Source organism: Prionailurus bengalensis, chromosome D1, assembly GCF_016509475.1.
Source record: "Prionailurus bengalensis isolate Pbe53 chromosome D1, Fcat_Pben_1.1_paternal_pri, whole genome shotgun sequence".
Taxonomy (NCBI): domain Eukaryota; kingdom Metazoa; phylum Chordata; class Mammalia; order Carnivora; family Felidae; genus Prionailurus; species Prionailurus bengalensis.
In genome coordinates this window covers 6770554-6788367 of record NC_057346.1, presented here as the reverse complement: position 1 = coordinate 6788367, position 17814 = coordinate 6770554, and the positions used below count along the sequence as shown (strand labels likewise).

At 37.8% G+C, this 17814-nt stretch overlaps 1 protein-coding gene across 1 annotated transcript in view; it reads left to right on the top strand.

Annotated features, from left to right (window-relative positions):
- LOC122482920 (protein NPAT) overlaps positions 1–17814 on the top strand; it is a 53211-nt gene that overhangs the window by 16735 nt on the left and 18662 nt on the right. The window contains 10 exon segments of the mRNA XM_043579254.1: positions 1764–1882; positions 5773–5784; positions 5786–5834; positions 7432–7504; positions 9036–9076; positions 10343–10570; positions 12088–12169; positions 15240–15327; positions 16079–16170; positions 16251–16338. Of these exon segments, the coding sequence (XP_043435189.1) occupies positions 1764–1882; positions 5773–5784; positions 5786–5834; positions 7432–7504; positions 9036–9076; positions 10343–10570; positions 12088–12169; positions 15240–15327; positions 16079–16170; positions 16251–16338 (872 nt within the window).

The window sequence follows — 17814 nt, the reverse complement described above, 5'->3', positions numbered from 1 at the left end:
TTGGTCTTCCTTTGTTTACCAAGGGGCTGTGTGTATATTGGGCACACTTCAACATTCAGCTAAACCATTGACGACTCTGCCTGAGCTTTCACTTCCTGCTTCCGCAGAGCCTTACCTAGTAAGCCAGAGGCGAGGGCTTGGGACCTTGTCACGTATATTCTGAGTATGCACATTGCCCTACAGTTGCACGTGGCCTCCTACTATCTCAGGAATATATCCTAGCTCTTCATAGCCTGCCATGTACTCTTCATGCCCCAGCTTTTTTTTTTCCTTTTAACTTTTTTGAGTTAGCTTGTTTGTCCTACTCTTCTGTCACAGGCAGCCGTAGTGTTTAGCAATTCGTGCCGGTAGTTTTAAGCAAACATCTTAAAGAAGTTTCTTTGCACTGGGTAAATTCGGATTCATCTCAGAGACAAGCCATGCAACCAGAGTTTTACAGGGAATTTTCACACAGATCACATTATGACAATTTCTGGAAATGAGTCTTTGGAAAAATTCCAGCATATCCAGCCCCTCCATTGGCTGCTAGGCTGTTTGTTTTAATTGTGATTGCAGGCTATTGACTTTCAAGTATATATTGCTCAGCTAGGGAGATGATCATGGGAATAGAGCTAGTTTAAGTGCCAAGGTGTTCATTATACGTGATGTTCATCTATTTTTCTTAAATGCTCTCAAAACTTTGATTATATTCAGAGTTTTGTGACCTTTTTTTAATAATTTGTGCTAGCGTTCTCATTTCTTTTATGGACGAGAGGATTTTTGGAGGTCCTTATGTTGCCATTCCTACTGAAACTGCTGAGATTTTAGAAATTTAAACTGAGAGATACAGGAAGTGATGGAAGGGCTTTACACATGATCAAAGGGCTTTACACAAGGGTTTAATTTCACCAGCTTCGATCCACAAGTCAAGGCAAGTGTGATGTTTTATACATGAAGCACCTTAGTTCTGCAGAATATAAGTGATTTTTTTTGCCCTATATTCACAATGCTTATTTTAACAGAATGGAAGAAGAACCTGGTCTCCCAGGATCCTATCCAATGTTCTTTCTGTATTATACTACCTTTTTTTAGTGGTTGGTAATGCTAAGAAACAAAACAGCAAGGATAGACTGACTGCTAGTCAGGTCGTATGTGTGCAAGTACCAAGCACTGATACGTAAGATTGTTCCATAAATGTTGGTTAGATGTAAATGCTAATAAAGTTCTTGTTGAAATAGTGTTTTGACTCCCAAAGGGCATAAATTAAAAATCAAAAGAGTGCCGTTCTTGCCTTTCTTGAAAAGTAGGTCTTTTGTTCATTTTTCTCTTAAACCAGCAGGCAAATAAGTGAAATGTACAAGTAAGTAGCAATTTTAGGAGAATATAGTATTTTTTGATAAGCCAGTAAGTTAATTTATACTCTATGCCATCCTTGTGAGTATGGAGTTCATGGAGTAGAAGAACATTTATCATTTCCTTATTAGTTCTCCTGTTATTGATCATTATTTTATTCTCTTCTAAGCATTACTGGGTGTTGGTTGCTGTTTATCAGACACCTTATATTTCTCGTTTACCTGGAGTTTTTTCCATCAAACAGCCATCTATTCTATGAAGACTACTTTGTACTGAAGCCCATACTGGTGGTTCTGGGCAAGGCTGCAGAATCCCAGCACATTCTACCTAAGGGTTCATTTGTGATATGAAACTGCTGTAGCATTTCAACAGCATTTTGGTAAAAATAGAGAAGCTTACTGGCATCACCTAAACTTCTGTTTTTCATTTAGGTTACTTGCAACAGGAAAACCTCACTTCTACCTGCCAGACTTTTATTTTGGAAAGTTCAAATTTAAAAGAATATGCCGAACATTGTACAGATGAAGGTTTTATCCCAGCCTGCTTACTGGTGAGTGATGTTCCTTACAGGAAATATTTCCTCACTGGCCAACATGAGAGACTGTAAACACAGTCTTAAAATCAGCTCATTAGCAGTATCAGAATTCGCAAAGATTTGATAGTATTCATGCATGAGTGGAAAGACCCAGAGAAGGCCAACTCTTCTTTTCACACATTTATTTCACACAATTACAACTTTGCCTCTAAGAATCAGTTTCAAAATGACTCTCTCATTTCTAATTAATTCCACTACTGTTTGTCTTGAGGCTCACTTGTTTTCTGCTTGCTATGGACTAAAATATTTGTGTCCCTCAAGATGCATATGTTGAAACCCCATCACCAGTGTGATGCTATTTGGTAGTGGGATCTTTGAGAATTAATTAGGTTTAGATTGGGTCGTGAGGTTGGGCCTCATGTGTTGTGATTATTGCCTTTGTAAGAAGTGGAAGAGAGAGATCTCTCTCCTTGAATAAGCACAGAGGCGATGTCTAGAAGCCAGGAAGGTGGCCCTCACCAGGAACTGAATTGGCTGGCACCTTGACCTTGGACTCGCTGGCCTCCAGAATAAGAAATGCCTATTATTTAAGCCACCTGCTATATAGTGTCTTACAGTTAACCAATTTTTTCCTGCATCTGGTTGCTTACTTTAGATAAATAAAAAACAGGTATTTTGTTATCTTTGTTGTCACTTCAGCTGTGCTGACAGCTCAGAGCCTGGAGCCTCTTCGTATTCTGTGTCTCCTTCTGTCTCTGCCCCTCCCCTGCTCACAGTCTGTCTCTGTCTCCGTCTCTCTCTCTCTCAAAAATAAATAAACATTTAAAAAAAAAAAAGATTACTAGACCAACAGAGCATCATTGGGAATACAGTGGGTGTATTTTGTAACCACGTTATTTGACATATTATTTTGTTAATTTAAACATGCCTCCTTAGATTCATTTCAGCTGTCACAAACAACATTCTTTTCTGTGGAGGAAACCTGAAAAGACAAGTAAAACTGCTAGAGAATATCAAAGATAGTGCACTCATTTAAGATGTCCATTCTCCCCATTTTGATCTATAGATTCATTACAATTAAAATCCCCATAAGCATTTTTATAGATAGCAACAAGCTGATTTCTAAATTTCATGTGGAAAAGCAAAGGGACTAGAATACTCCAAACCATTCTTAAAAAGGATAAGTTGGAAGAGTCCTGTTACTTAATTGTAAGACTTGTTAATGAGTTCTGGTCATCATGATCCGGTGATGTTAGGGAGAGGTTTGGCACTTACATCAGTGGAACAGAATAGAGCCCAGTGTAGACCCATGCAAAACTGATTTGTGATTGAAGTACAAAGGGAATTCACTGGAGATGGTAATTTATCAACAAATGGAGATAGAGCAATAATCATGCAGATTCAAAAAAAGATTCTCTACACATACATCATACAAAGACTACCAAAATGGATAATAGACCAAATGTACAGCATAGAACTATAAGACTTTTCAGGAGAAAATTTATTATGTTAACTTGGATATGATGGTGAGTTTTAAGTATGACACTGACAAAAAGGAAAAATTGGTAAATTAAACTTCCTAAAAATTTAAAAATTTTGCTGTACAATAGACTGTTCAAAGAATGACCAACCATAGGCTGGACAAAAAAATTTACATTATCAGTTATGTGATAAAGGATTTGTACCCAGAACACCCTTTTAAAAACTATTAAAAATTTTTTTAATGAAATTATTTTGGGGGTGCCTGGGGGGCTCAGTTGGTTAAGCATCCTACTCTTGATCTCGGCTCAGGTCATGATCTCATGGTTCGTGAGTTCGAGCCCCACATCGGGCTCTGTGCTGACAGCTCAGAGTCTGGAGCCTGCTTCAGATTCTGTGTCTCTCTCTCTGTCTTTCTTCCCCTCCCTTGCTCTTACTCTGTCTCTTTCTCTGTCTCTCTCAAAAATAAACATTAAAAAAAAAAAAAAAAAAAAAACCTCTTTAAAAAGAAAATCTCTTTTTTTTTAATTTTTTTAATGTTTATTTTTGAGGAAGACAGAGAGTGTGAGTGAGTGGGGGAGAGGCAGAGAGAGAGAGAGAGACACACACACAGAATCTGAAGCAGGCTCCAGGCTCTTAGCTGTCAGCACAGAGCCCCATGCTGATCTCGAACTCATGAGCCGTGAGATCATGACCTGAGCCGAAGTCGGGCACTCAACCAACTGAGCCACTCAGGTGCCCCAAAAAAGAAATTCTTTTTAAAAGGCAAGGGATCTGAAGATGGCAATAAGCTAATTTAAAAACTCCAAAATCATTTGTCATTGGGAAAATGCAAATTAATACTCTAAAGAGATACCAACAGGGGTGCGTCCATGGCTCAGTCCTCAGTCCGTACAGCCTCTGACTTCGCCTCAGGTCATGATCTCACCGCTTGTGAGTTTGAGCCTCACGGGGGCTCAATGCTAACAGCTCAGAGCCTAGAGTCTGGTTCCAATTCTGTGTCCCTCGCTCACTCTGCCCCTTCCCTGCTCATCGTCTGTCTCTCTGTCTCTCAAGAATAAGTGAAACATTAAGAAAAAGAGAGAGATACCAGCATATATATATTAGAATGGCTACTGTAAAGAACAGTTTAAAAACTGTCAGATCATTAGCAGTAATGGTGCAAAACAGCAGGAACTCACATTTATTGCTGCTGAGAATGTAAAATCATACAACCACTTTGAAAAACAAATTGGCAGTTGTTTATAAAGGTAAACATGTGTTCCCCATGTGACCCAGCACTCATACACCCAGATACTTAATCCAAGTAAATTGCAAAACATGTTCACACAAAAGCCTGCACACTGATGTTTATCTGTGATGGTCAAAAACTGAAAACAACCAAGCTGTCCTTTAGCCAATAAACGGATAGACTGTGGTACAGCCATAGAATGGAATATTACTAAACAACAAAAAGCAAACATGCTGTTGACTCAAAAAGCGTGAATGAATCTTAAATAAATCCCTCTGAGTTCTACTAAATTAGCCATTCTCAACAAATAATGAAAATGTAATGTAGATAATGGGAGCCAGGTTTCTCTGTGAGAAAGAACATACAAATAAGATTAAGAATGGTCGTGGTCGCGGGGGTGGGGCACCTGGGTGACTCAGTGGGTTAGATGACCAACTTTGACTCAGGTCATGGTCTCACAGTTTGTGGGTTCAAGCCCCACTTCAGGCTCTGTGCCGACAGCTCATAGCCTCTAGCCTGCTTCGGATTCTGTGTCTCCCTGTCTCTGCCCCTTCCCCACTCACTCTTGTGCACTCACATTTCTCTCTCTCTCTCTCTGTCTCTCAAAAATTAATATTTTAAAAAGAATTTTTTGTCGAAGAAAGGGCAGATTAGGAGTGGGTCCTTACAGTTTTAAAACTTAGGTGACTGGATCCCTCCCTTGCAGCTGAAAACTTCTTTTCTGCCTTTGGACTATCTTAGCTAAAAAAACATAGTCTTAGTGTCTTATTCAAACAGACAACGTCCTTGGGGTGCCTGGGTGGCTCAGTCAGTTAAGCTTCTGGCTTGGGCTCAGGTCATGGTCTCATGGTTCATGAGTTTGAACCACACGTCAGCCTCTGCACTGATGGTGCAGAGCTTGCCTCAGATTCTCTCTCTCCCTCTCTCTCTCTCTCTGCCTCTCCCCTGCTCACTCTTCCCTGTCTCTCTCAAAATAAATAAATAAAATTTTTTTTTAATTTCAAACAGGCAATTTTCTCGACTTGTGGAAGATTTGATGCAACTCCTGACTTAAGTGACTCTTTATTTTTGATAACTTGTTCTTCACCCCCATCAAAAAATCCAGGTCTTTTATAATGTTATATAGACGTTCTATGGTGGAAGATTATTGGCAGTGTTGCACAATTTTTGTAATGCTTGATTTTTTTCTTTTCAGTCCTTGTTTGGAAAAAAACTTGACAACAATTCTGAATGAATATGTAGCTATGAAAGCAAAAGGTAAGAATTCAGGTTCAGGGATTCTTTTTATTTAATTTTTAAGTAGAAATAATTTTTAAAGGATATTAATGCCTCTTGCAAATCAAAAGAAAACTTTTCAAAAAACAAAACAAAGCAAAAAACTTATCTCCATTACGATAAGAGAAGTTTTACTGGGAAATACCTAATTAAAAAGTTTGCATTTATATAGAGAAATTGTAAAAATCTGAATGCTGATGAATGTAACAAAATAAATTTTGTAAAAAATAAAACTAAATGTAGGTCTCTGCCTTGATGAACAGCATTGCTGCGTGTTAGAGAATTTCAAGATAACATTTTAAGTCCTTTGTAGTCTAAATCTGGACACAGGACCCAGTCATAAAATTCTGATTTATATTAACCAGAATATAAATTAATACTTGCCTAAGTTAATATTTTAAGGGGAAAGTTAAAATTGTTTTATTCTCTAATATTATTTTTGTAGCTCAGAACATTAATAAGAATTACCATAAAACAATAGCATTGAAAAGATACTTCATGTTTATTGAGTATTTGTCTGTAGGCAGCTTTGTGCTAGATGCTTTCATTGAGACAGAATGAGTGTGAGCTCGGGAGGGGCAGAGAGTTGGGGGGAGAGGGAGAATCCCAAGCAGGCTCCGTGCTGCCAGCACAGAGCCTAAATCAGGACTTGATCCCACAAATCGTGAGATCATGACCTGAGCCAAAATAAAGAGCCTGATACATAACCAACTGAGCCACCCAGGTGCCCCTCTACAGGAATTTTTACAGTGTAAATAACATCAAAAACTATATGCTATTGCAATATGAACGTTTAATCCCATTTTTATGTTGGGTAGCTTTCTCTGGTTTGAGTTTTTTGTAAGTATATGATAAAGATTTTAAATATCCTGTAAGTTCCCTAACACTGTGGACTTTAAGAGCATATGCTAAAAAAAAAAAAAAAAAAAAATCAGTTCTCAGGAATTTTACCTGTAACTCTTAAGTATAGTAAGCGGTGGTGCTTTTATTGAGGGGTTGCTGGCCAATCACGGTAATTTGGACATGAAAAAATTGGTTGTGGAAAAATAATTTCCATATTCACAGGAGTTTGCATAACCTTTATGAAATTTATTATAAATCACATTATTTTAATTCACTTTTAAATGTCACATGTTGTCAAATAGAACACATTTAAGATAGTTTGTCCTTTCGGGGGCACCTGGCTGGCTCAGTCAGTGGAGCATGTGACTCTCGATCTCAGGGTTGTGAGCTCACCATGTTGGGTGTAGAGATTATTTAAAATTTTTTTTAAATCTTTTTTAAAAAAAGGAAATAAAATAGTTTGTCTTTTATTTAATGCAAAGAAGATATAAAATCGTTCTTAAAAAGCTTCAGAGACTTTACAGATGTCCATTTCCACTCATTGCGTCGGATAGTCAGTGGCTTGAGAAAAGAAAGAAGTACAGCTTTGCAGGTCATTTTACAAAGTAGGCTTATTTCCTAGTTTCCAACATAAGGTCAACAGTTGAGAGAAAAGGTTTTTTCCTTGTCGATTTTGTGACCAAATTAAGTGATGAGTTTTCTTCAGCCATATTCATTAACTTTTCTTCTTCCCTAGAAACATCAAATGATGTTCCAGCAATTATGTCATCTCTGTGGAAGAAGTTAGACCATACGCTTTCCCAGATCAGGTAATAAATAAAAAGCCTGTATAGTAAAGTTATCAGAACATGCATCATGATTTGGGAATGCAAACACATGCAGAAAGCTCTTCAGATTTAAATCTTCTTATGACCCACACAGTGCACTTCTGTAATACTGATCTAATTTTAAATTTACTCCAGAGGTTATGGATATTCCTGTTTTTTATTGGAATAATTTGAAATAAAATACATAATTAATAAAATGTTTAGAAATAAGGAAATTGAGACTTACACATGTTTAATGATATTCCCAAAGTCCCTTAGCAATTTAGAGGCAGCTCTCTGGGTACAATATAAATCTAATCCAGCCTTGTGTGAATTTCCTTACACAGTTGAATCTTCATTACTCATGCAAAGAATTGATGTGTTGAATTCGTGCCTCATTGGTTCTTCCCCTGTAAAGAAACAAGCCTAAATAAAATGCTACTTGTGGAATCTTCTAATTTTGGAATTTTCTCATGGTACTAATATGCACCTTTTACCGAGGTCATGGCCATGCAATGCCCTACTGGTAAACAGCTCTTACCTAACTTTAGAGTGTATATGAAAACAGTTTCTTACCCTTTCTCCCAGAGAAAGTGGAACACTCAGCATAAATGCAGCAGGGGGCTTCATTTCCTTCCCAGTTTAAACTGCTGAAATGGCTTCAAATGCTTTCTGTCTAACTCTATCACATCTTATTTGGTTCTCTTACCTTTATTCCCCCTTTCTTGACTTTTTTCTCCCCTTTCAAATAATCTTGAAAGACATTCACAATTTAATTAGCACCTATAAATATTTATAAGTTACTGAGATGTTTTGTTGAGATGCTACATAAAAATAAAAGACTCTTAGTCAAATATTCTCCAAGATTGGTGTGTGTGTGTTATTAAAAATGCTTTTTCAACTTAGTAAGTTTTATTGCTCTTTTTCATAGAGACTAATTTAACAGATTTCCCAGGAAGAGAGCAGTTTCTGTGATTGGGTAACCAGTTCGTAATAAAAGGAGAATCACCTTATACTGTGAATTTTCTTATATGTTTGCTTTCCTGTTTGTTTTCCTTCTTTGTTAGACACTGGATAAAATAGTTTTATAAGTAGTAAATTTGTTAAAAGCAGGATATTCTTTGAAATTAACTTCGGGATTCTGATGTATTTATGTATGGAGTCCTATGTGAAATGAAGAATTTCCTTGTGAAGGTATCACTGTAGTGATAAAAGGTAATTAATAACTACAGAATTTTATCCATGGCTTCCTTAAATATATAGACTTCCTAAAGTCAAGTCGAATTCTAAATGGGATGTCAGAGTTCTCTAACGCTTACCGCATTGGATAAAAACTTGATTATTAAAATTCGGTGTGTGTGAGTGTGTTAACATGCCACCTTTCTAAAGCAAGTAAGATTGGTCACCCCTCAAAAAAATGTGCGTATCTTTTTTATCTGAGAGAGGTCTATTATCTTTTAATTCAGTTTACTTCAGGTCTGACTGTTAATAAACTAGACCGTATCTTTTAACATCTAACTCTTTTATTTGTTAGGAGCATGCAAAGTTCCCCAGGGTTTGTTGCCAGTCAGAGAGGTAGGTATTCAGCTTTATAAATAATGTTTAGCATTAATTCAGACTTAAACTGTCAAATTTATGCTAAGTATATATTTTGTTTAAACTACCGCTCTTTGGGGCGCCTGGGTGGCTCAGTCGGTTAAGCGTCCGACTTCGGCTCAGGTCATGATCTCGCACTCCGTGAGTTCGAGCCCCGCGTCGGGCTCTGTGCTGACAGCTCAGCACAGATTCAGATTCTGTGTCTCCCTCTCTCTCTGACCCTCCCCCGTTCATGCTCTGTCTCTCCCTGTCTCAAAAATAAATAAACGTTAAAAAAAAAATTTTTTTTAACTACTGCTCTTTGAAGTATAGTTATTACCATAATAGGAAATTATATTGTAGAAAAGAGCATTTGAAGTACTCCCTGTTTTTTTTCATTGACTCTAATGTATTCATATCTTTAATTCTCATTTCATTGGTTTGTTTCTTAATTTGTAGAGGTGTTATCAGTATGAATTACTAAAGAAATATACTCATAGATTTATAAACTTTGTGTATACAGTTGACCCTTGAATCACACTGCTTTGAACTGGGTGGGTTCACTTATTCACAATTTTTTTCTGTAAACAAATACAGTACAGGAATATAAATGTATCTTCGCTTCCAATGACTTTGTTAATCACGTTTTCTTCTCTAAGGCTACTTTGTTGTAAGACTACAGTATAATATAACATACAGAATATGTGTTCAATTGTTGGTTATCGGTAAGGCTTCTGGTCACCAGTAGGCTATCAGTAGTTAAAGTCTGGGGGGAGGGGCGCCTGAGTGGCTCAGTCAGTTAAGCTTCTGACTTCGGCTCAGGTCACGATCTCACCGTTCATGAGTTCGAGCCCCACGTCGGGTTCTGTGCTGACAGCTCAGAGCCTGGAGCCTGTTTAGGATTCTGTGTCTCCCTCGCTTTCTGCCCCTGCCCCCCTTGTGCTCTGTTTCTCTCTGTGTCAGAAATAAATAAACATTAAAAAAAAAAAAAAAAAGTCTGGGGGGAGTCAGAAGTTGTATTTGGATTTTTGACTGTGCAAAGGGTCGGTGCTCTTAACCCCTGTGTTGTTCAAGGGTCAACTGTATGCATTTTAGTTTGTTTCATACGAAATTAACACCTAAACTTAGTTGTTACTTTCAAGGGCTCTTTTTCAATCTATAGCTCTAACATGTTATTAAATAGTAGGATGTGTATCACATAGACTTGTTAAAATTGCTAGAGCACTCTGACACTGAGTTAATTTTTTAAATTCTCCTGTGTTGCAGTCCGAACGAGAAGTGGAATTGCAGAAATCAAAAGGCAGAGAAAGCTCGCTTCTCAAGCGGCTCCCGTCAATTCAGAGTTGCTGACTTTAGCGTATCTTTCAGGACAATGTCCTGCTACTACTCCTTCAACAGCCACACAGCTTGTCCGGTCAGCTGGCCAGATTACAGCTCCTGTGAGGTCAAATTTTGTAGTGGTTAACCATTCACAGTCACAAGACACTGTGGCCAGTGAGTTTAAATTTTGTTCTCTGAGTTTTGTTTTTAATCACATTGTGTAAATAGATGATATATTACTGTCTTTATAAATTGTAAAGTACTATAAACTGGAACAGACTTTGGGTAAGTTTGTTTTAAAGTGAGCATGTTGTTATACTTAGAAAACATTTTAATCTAGAATTCTTATCTCTATTCTGAGGTCCAACCTTGAACTTTCTTCTAATTCTCCGTTTTCTACATTAATAGAAAAGACTTGTGTTATATTTGATTTTAAAAGTAATACACAGTAAATTTGACCGCCTCCTTATATTTGTTCATGCCAGTCTCCTAGAACGAACAGTGTTCTTCCAGTTCACCTCCATCTTTATCTACATGTTGAAAATCATTCATATTCTGTGAATCACAGAGCTGGAGGTACACTTAGAGATCGTCTAGTATAGCTTGCTTGTTATGTACTTGAAATGGTTGAAAACACCTGATACTAAGGGGCGAAAAGCTATTTAATAACAGAGTTGGGATTAAAATTCAGATGCCAGTCTCACTTAGACAAGTTTTCTTTTCTCTTCTGTGCAGCTGAAACTTACTGCCATCCATGACATCCTCCCTCATTTCCATCTCTTCTCCAACCTTTTTTACACCTCTGGATAAAAACATGTAGTATATACGCACTCTAGTGTACACTTAGTTTACAATTCTTACACTTCCTCCAATCTGCCATGTTTTGTTGAGACTGTGTTCTACTTAATTGTAAAACCTGAAGTCAGACAATGGGGCGCCTCAGTGACTCAGTTGAGCGTCCAACTTTGGCTCAGGTCACGTCTCATGGTTCTTGGGTTCGAGCCCCGCCTCAGGCTCTGTGCTGGCAGCTCAGAGCCTGGAGCCTGCTTCAGATTCTGTCCCCCTCTCTCTCTGCCCCACCCCCCCACCTGCACTCTGTCTCTCAAAAATGAATAAATGTTAAAAAAAAATTTTTTTTTTAATCTAGGGGAGCCTGTTTATAATGACAAAATACTGAAAATAATCTGAATCTTGTCTGTTCAAATGGTGGTCAGTGGACCAGAAGTATCAGTATTACCTGGGAGCTTGTCAAAAATGTAGAATCTCGGGGCGCCTGGGTGGCTCAGTCAGTCAAACGTCCGACTTCAGCTCAGGTCATGATCTCTCAGTTTGTGAGCTCGAGCCCTGTGCCGGGCTCTGTGCTGACAGCTCAGAGCCTGCATCCTGCTTTGAATTCTGCGTCTCCCTCTCTCTCTGTGCCCCTCCCCCACTTATGCTCTGTTTCTTTATCTCGCTTAAGAATAAATAATAATAACATTTAAAAAAAATTTTTTTTTAAAAACCTGAAGTCAAACGATAGATATTACTCATTCTAATATATTCTACAGTGCCTTGCACATAGTGAAGCATTCAGTGTATGCTAACTGAATTTAATATAAAATAATCAGTATGTGATGCTGCTTATTCCATTAATTCAAGTTTAGAAAACTATTCCATGTCCTTAACTTAATACTTTTTTTCTTGAAATACAGCTGGAGAGTCTTTAAGTATCATTCCTGGTCCTCAGGAAAGGAAAACTCAAGCCAGTGTAATGTCTCCTGCTAGACGCAAAAGGTAAATGCCTTTTAAAAGGAAGAGTGTCTAATAACCATTAAAATTAAATAAGAATTACACCAGGATATTTACATTATGAATAAAATAACAAGAATGGATTCACTTCTTGGGATTATTTACTATTACATTCATTGCAAAATGCATTTTTTTCCCACATTTTAACCTCCTTGATACCTAGTTGTATCTTATAATCAATGGCTTATCACTGTTTTGTTGGAAATCTGTTCTTTCTAAAATAGTGCATAAAAATATGTCTTAAAATTGGTACTATCAGATTTTTTTTAAGTAGGCTGTTTTTGAGTAAATATAAATAATACTGGCATTTTCACAAACAAATATTTAGAGTCTCAAAGTCAGAAATCCTTTCAGGAAGTCTTTGAGATCAAAGTTCTTTCTGTACTTAGCCCTGTGTCTTTGTTTGAAGGATATTTCAGAAAAGAGAGAGAATAGTTTTTAAATGCTTTTTCTGATTTCTTAACTGCCATGCCATGGGTATTTTTGTTATGGTTTTTACTTGGTTGTCTCCCATTCAAGGCTGACCTCACCCCCCTTTATTGTTTTAATAGTAAAATAACGATAAGAGTATCTAACATTTATAGAAACCTTGGCCCTTTTTCTTAATTTATTTATTGTTTAATTTACATCCAAGTTAGCATATGGTGCAATAATGATTTCAGGAGTAGATGCCTTAATGCCCCTTACCCATTTAGCCCATCCCCCTCCTACAACCCTTCCAACTCTCTGTTCTTTAAAAGTCTGTTATGTTTTGTCCCCCTCCCGTTTTTATATTATTTTTGCTTCCCTTCCCTTATGTTCATCTGTTTTGTATTGTAAATTCCTCATATGAGTAAAGCCATATGATATTTATCTTTCTCTGACTAATTTCGCTTAGCATAATACCCTCCACTTCCATCCACGTAGTTGCAAATGGCAAGATTTCATTCTTTTTGATTGCTGAGTAATACTCCATTGTATATATATACCACATCTTCTTTATCCATTCATCTGTCGATGGACATTGGGTTCTTTCCATACTTTGGCTATTGTCGATAGTGCTGGCTATAAACATCGGGGTGCATGTGCGCCTTCGAAACCACATACCTGTATCCTGTGGATAAATACCTAGTAGTGCAATTGCTGAGTTATAGGGTAGTTCTATTTTTAATTTTTTTGAGGAACCTCCTTACTGTTTTCTAGAGTGGCTGCACCAGTTTGCATTCCTGCCAGCAGTGCCAAAGAGATCCTCTTTCTCGCATCCTCGTCACCATCTGTTGTTGCTTGAGTTGTTAATGTTAGCCATTCTGGCAGGTGTGAGGTGGTGTCTCATTGTGGTTTTGATTCGTATTTCCCTGATGATGAGTGATGTGGAGCATTTTTTCCTGCATCAGTTGGCCATCTGGATGTCTTCTTTGGAGAAGTGTCTATTCTGTCTTTTGCCCATTTTTTCACTGGATTATTTGTTTTTTTGGGTGTTGAGTTTGAGAAGCTCTTGATAGATTGTGGATACTAACCCTTTACCTGATAGGTCGTTTGCAAATATCTTCTCCCATTCCATCATTTGCTTTTTAGTTTTGCCGATTGTTTCCTTCACTGTGCAGAAGCTTTTTTATTTTGATGAGGTCCCAATAGTTCATTTTTGCTTTTGTTTCCCTTACCTCCAGAGATGTGTTGAGTAAGAAGTTGCTGTGACCGAAGTCAAAGAGGTTTTTGCCTTTGTCCTCGAGGATTTTGATGGCTTCCTGTCTTACATTGAGGTCTTTCATCCATTTTGAGTTTTTTTTTGTGTATGGTGTAAGAAGGTGGTCCAGGTTCATTCTTCTGCATGTTGCTGTCCATTTTCCTAGCACCACTTGCTGAGGAGACTGTCTTTATTCCATTGGATATTCTTTCCTGCTTTGTCAAAGATTAGTTGGACATACAGTTGTGGGTCCATTTCTGGATTCTCTTTTCTTTTCCATTGATCTGAGTGTCTGTTTTTGTGCCAGTACCATACTATCTTGATGATTATAGTTTTGTAGCATAGCTTGAGGTCTGGGATTGTGATGCCTCCAGCTTCGGTTTTCTTTTTCGAGATTGTTTTGGCTATTTGGGGTCTTTTCTGGTTCCATACAAATTTTAAGATTGTTTGTTCTAGCTCTGTGAAGAATGCTGGTGTTATTTTGATAGGTATTGCCTTGAATATGTAGGTGGCTTTGGGTAGTATCAACATTTTAACAATGTTTGTTCTTCCGATCCAGGAGCATGGAGTATTTTTCCATGTTTTTGTGTCTTCTTCAATTTCTTTCATAAGCTTTCTCTAGTTTTCAGTGTATAGATTTTTCACTTCTTTGGTTATGTTTATTCCTAAGTACTTGATGGTTTTTGGTGCAATTGTAAGTGGGATCAATTCCTTGATTTCTCTTTCTGCTGCTTCATTGGTGTATAGGATAGCAAACAATTTCTGTGCGTTGATTTTATAATCTGCGATTTTGCTGAATTCATGGATCAGTTCTAGCAGTTTTTTGGTGGAATCTCTTGATTTTATAATCTGTGATTTTGCTGAATTCATGGATCAGTTCTAGCAGTTTTTTGGTGGAACCTTATGGTTTTCCATATAGAATATCATGTCATCTGTGAAGAGTGAAAGTCTGACTTCCATCTGGCCAGTTTGGATGCCTTTTATTCCTTTGCATTGTCTGATTGCTGAGGCTAAGACTTCCAATACTTTGTTGAATAACAATGGCGAGAGTGAAACCTTGGCCTTTTTATGAAGTCTTTTCACATACTTCACTTTATTCAATTATTTCATAAAACTAATAATACAGTTGGTCTTATCCCATTAAAAAGTAGGTCAAAGAGTCAGAACCTACCTTGCTTCAGACCACATAGTAAGTGGTAAAGCTGGACCTCAGATTCATTTTTTATTAATCCAAATTTAGTAATGCTTTTCTGTTCTACTGCCCTTTGTTCCCACCACAAAGAGTAAAAATGCCTGGTGTTCCGTGATCTTAAGATTTGTGTCTGCATATGTAATTATCATTGAATCTGTTTTACATGCTAGTTAAAAAACAAGCTTTAAAATGTGTTTCAGTGAATCTCAAAGGAAAAGTAACACTCTGTCTGGGCCTCATTCAACAATACGGAATTTCCAGGATCCAAATGCATTTGCAGTAGAAAAAGTAAGTGACCTTACCAAGCTTTGCAACTTGAGACATTCCTGAGTTTTAAAATACTGATAGAGAAATGGATATATATATTTAGTGTGTATATGCATTTGTGTGTTATAATATTTCTACAACACTGTGCAGAGGAATTGCCTTCAGATAGAGAGTAGTAAAATTTATGAGTAGGAGACAGTCCATTTAGATTAGGTCACATGAGCAAATGCACTAAGTAAGAAACAGTGTAATGTTTGGGAAACTGTAAATATCTTGTGGGTGCTGGCTTATGCGATACAAAGGGCATTTTACTAGAGGCAAATTATTTGAAACCTTGTATAAAAAGATAAAGAGCTTGGGGCGCCTGGGTGGCGCAGTCGTTTGAGCGTCCGACTTCAGTCAGGTCACAATCTCGCAGTCCGTGAGTTCGAGCCCCGCGTCGGGCTCTGGGCTGATGGCTCAGAGCCTGGAGCCTGTTTCCGATTCTGTGTCTCCCTCTCTCTCTGCCCCTCCCCCGTTCATGCTCTGTCACTCTGTCCCAAAAATAAATAAACTTTAAAAAGATAAAGAGCTTGGAATTGTGTTTTCTAATCAGTTAAGAAAAGGTTGGTAAAGGATCTGTGAAAACAATTGTGAAGTGTTGTATTTGAGTATTAATACGGAGGGAGCCACAATTTCGGGGTTTCCACCTAGATTTATTAAAACTATCCTCGCTGTCATTTACTGGAAGCTCTACCCTATTTTTTTTTCTAATATTGACTTTCTTTTCCAGCAAATGGTTATTGAAAATGCACGAGAAAAAATATTAAGTAACAAATCTCTTCAAGAAAAGCTTGCAGAAAACATTAATAAATTTCTGACTAGGTAAGCTATGTGTGTTTAAAATGCTTAATTGTTTTCACCTAACTGAGAGCTATGGTAAAATTTTTCTTTCTGTATTACAGTGACAACAATATTGCTCAAGTACCTAAGCAAACAGAGAGCAACCCTACAGAACCAGAGACTTCAATTGATGAGCTCCTGGGACTTCAGGTACAGGTTATGGTGTGTGCATATAGTGCATATGCTCATAGTTAACATTTTGGTTTCATTTCACATCCATTGCCAACAGATTAGATGTATAAAATTATTTAAAATCATAATTTTAGAGATTTCCTTCTTTATCTCAATGTAATATAATGTGTTCCTGAAAATGTGCTAGTGAATTTTCAAATCATCAGTGTAAATTGCATTGTTTAAATGGTAAAAGGAGTAAGGCATCCTAAGCCATCTAATATCTCCAGTTTCTCCATGTATCACTAAAGCTGTCTGCTATAGCTATACAGCCCTTGTCCTGGATATCCAAGTATTTAATACTTTCAGGTACCTGAGTGGGTACATGGGTGCACAGGAAGCAACAATACGATACGGCGTATATTTAAATTAGATTCCTTTTATGTGCTACAGACTAGGTTAAAACGTGAGGGAACAATGAAGTTCTACGTTGAAGATATTTAATGATTCCAAATAAAATGAACAAGACACTTGAAAAAGAAAGGTTACTAACTAGTGTGACCGCTTACCACTAACAGAAGGAAGGTGGGGCTGTAGTCACTTGGGCTGCTCAGTGATAGTGAAGATGGAGGACTGTAAGCTGGTGGAGGGAGAATATAATATTGTATCTTTGAGATTTGTTCCTGTGCAAATACTTTCTCAAGAGCGGCAGAGATTTGTGACTGTAGCGCATCCTTTCACTTGGGCTCTCACGCAGTGTAATCAGTGCTTGTTGCCATGCCCACCAATGGAATTCATTGTAGCAGGTTTGCTTCAGATGAATTCTGGGTCAAACCACTGAATTATTTTATTTATTTTTTGTCCGTTCTTTCAGAATACTTTAAGAAAATTTTCTAGGCACCTGGGTGAGTCACTCAGTTGAGCATCTGGTTCTTGGTTTTGGCTCACGCCATGATCTCACGGTTCATGGGATCAAGCCCTGCCTGGGGCTCTGTGCTGTTAGCATGGAGCCTGCATGGGATTTTCTCTCCCTCTGTATCCCTACCCTGGTCAAACTTTGCTCTCTCCCTCTCTAAATAAATAACTAAATAAATAAATAATTTTTCATTGTGATATTTTCCCATAGTGAAATTCTGTAAATTTAACGAAATATAAGTTGGGGTTTTTTTTTGTTTGTTTTTGTTTTTGTTTTTTGGTGGAGAGAGAGCATAAGTACGGGAGGGGGCAGAGAGAAAGAATCTTTTTAGTGTGAGAGAGCGTAAGTAGGGTAGTGGGGTGGAGGTGGGGAGGGGAAAGAGAGACAGAGAATCCCGAGCAGGTTCCACACTCAGCATGGAGCCCAACACAACGCTTGATTCCATGGCCATGAGATCATGACCTGAGCTGAAATAACGAGTCAGCCACTCAACCACCCAAGCCACCCAGGCACCCAGAGAGAGAGAGAGAAAGAGAGATTCTTAAGTAGGCTCCATGCTCAGTGCGCCGTCCATTGTGAGGCTGGATCCCGTGAACCGT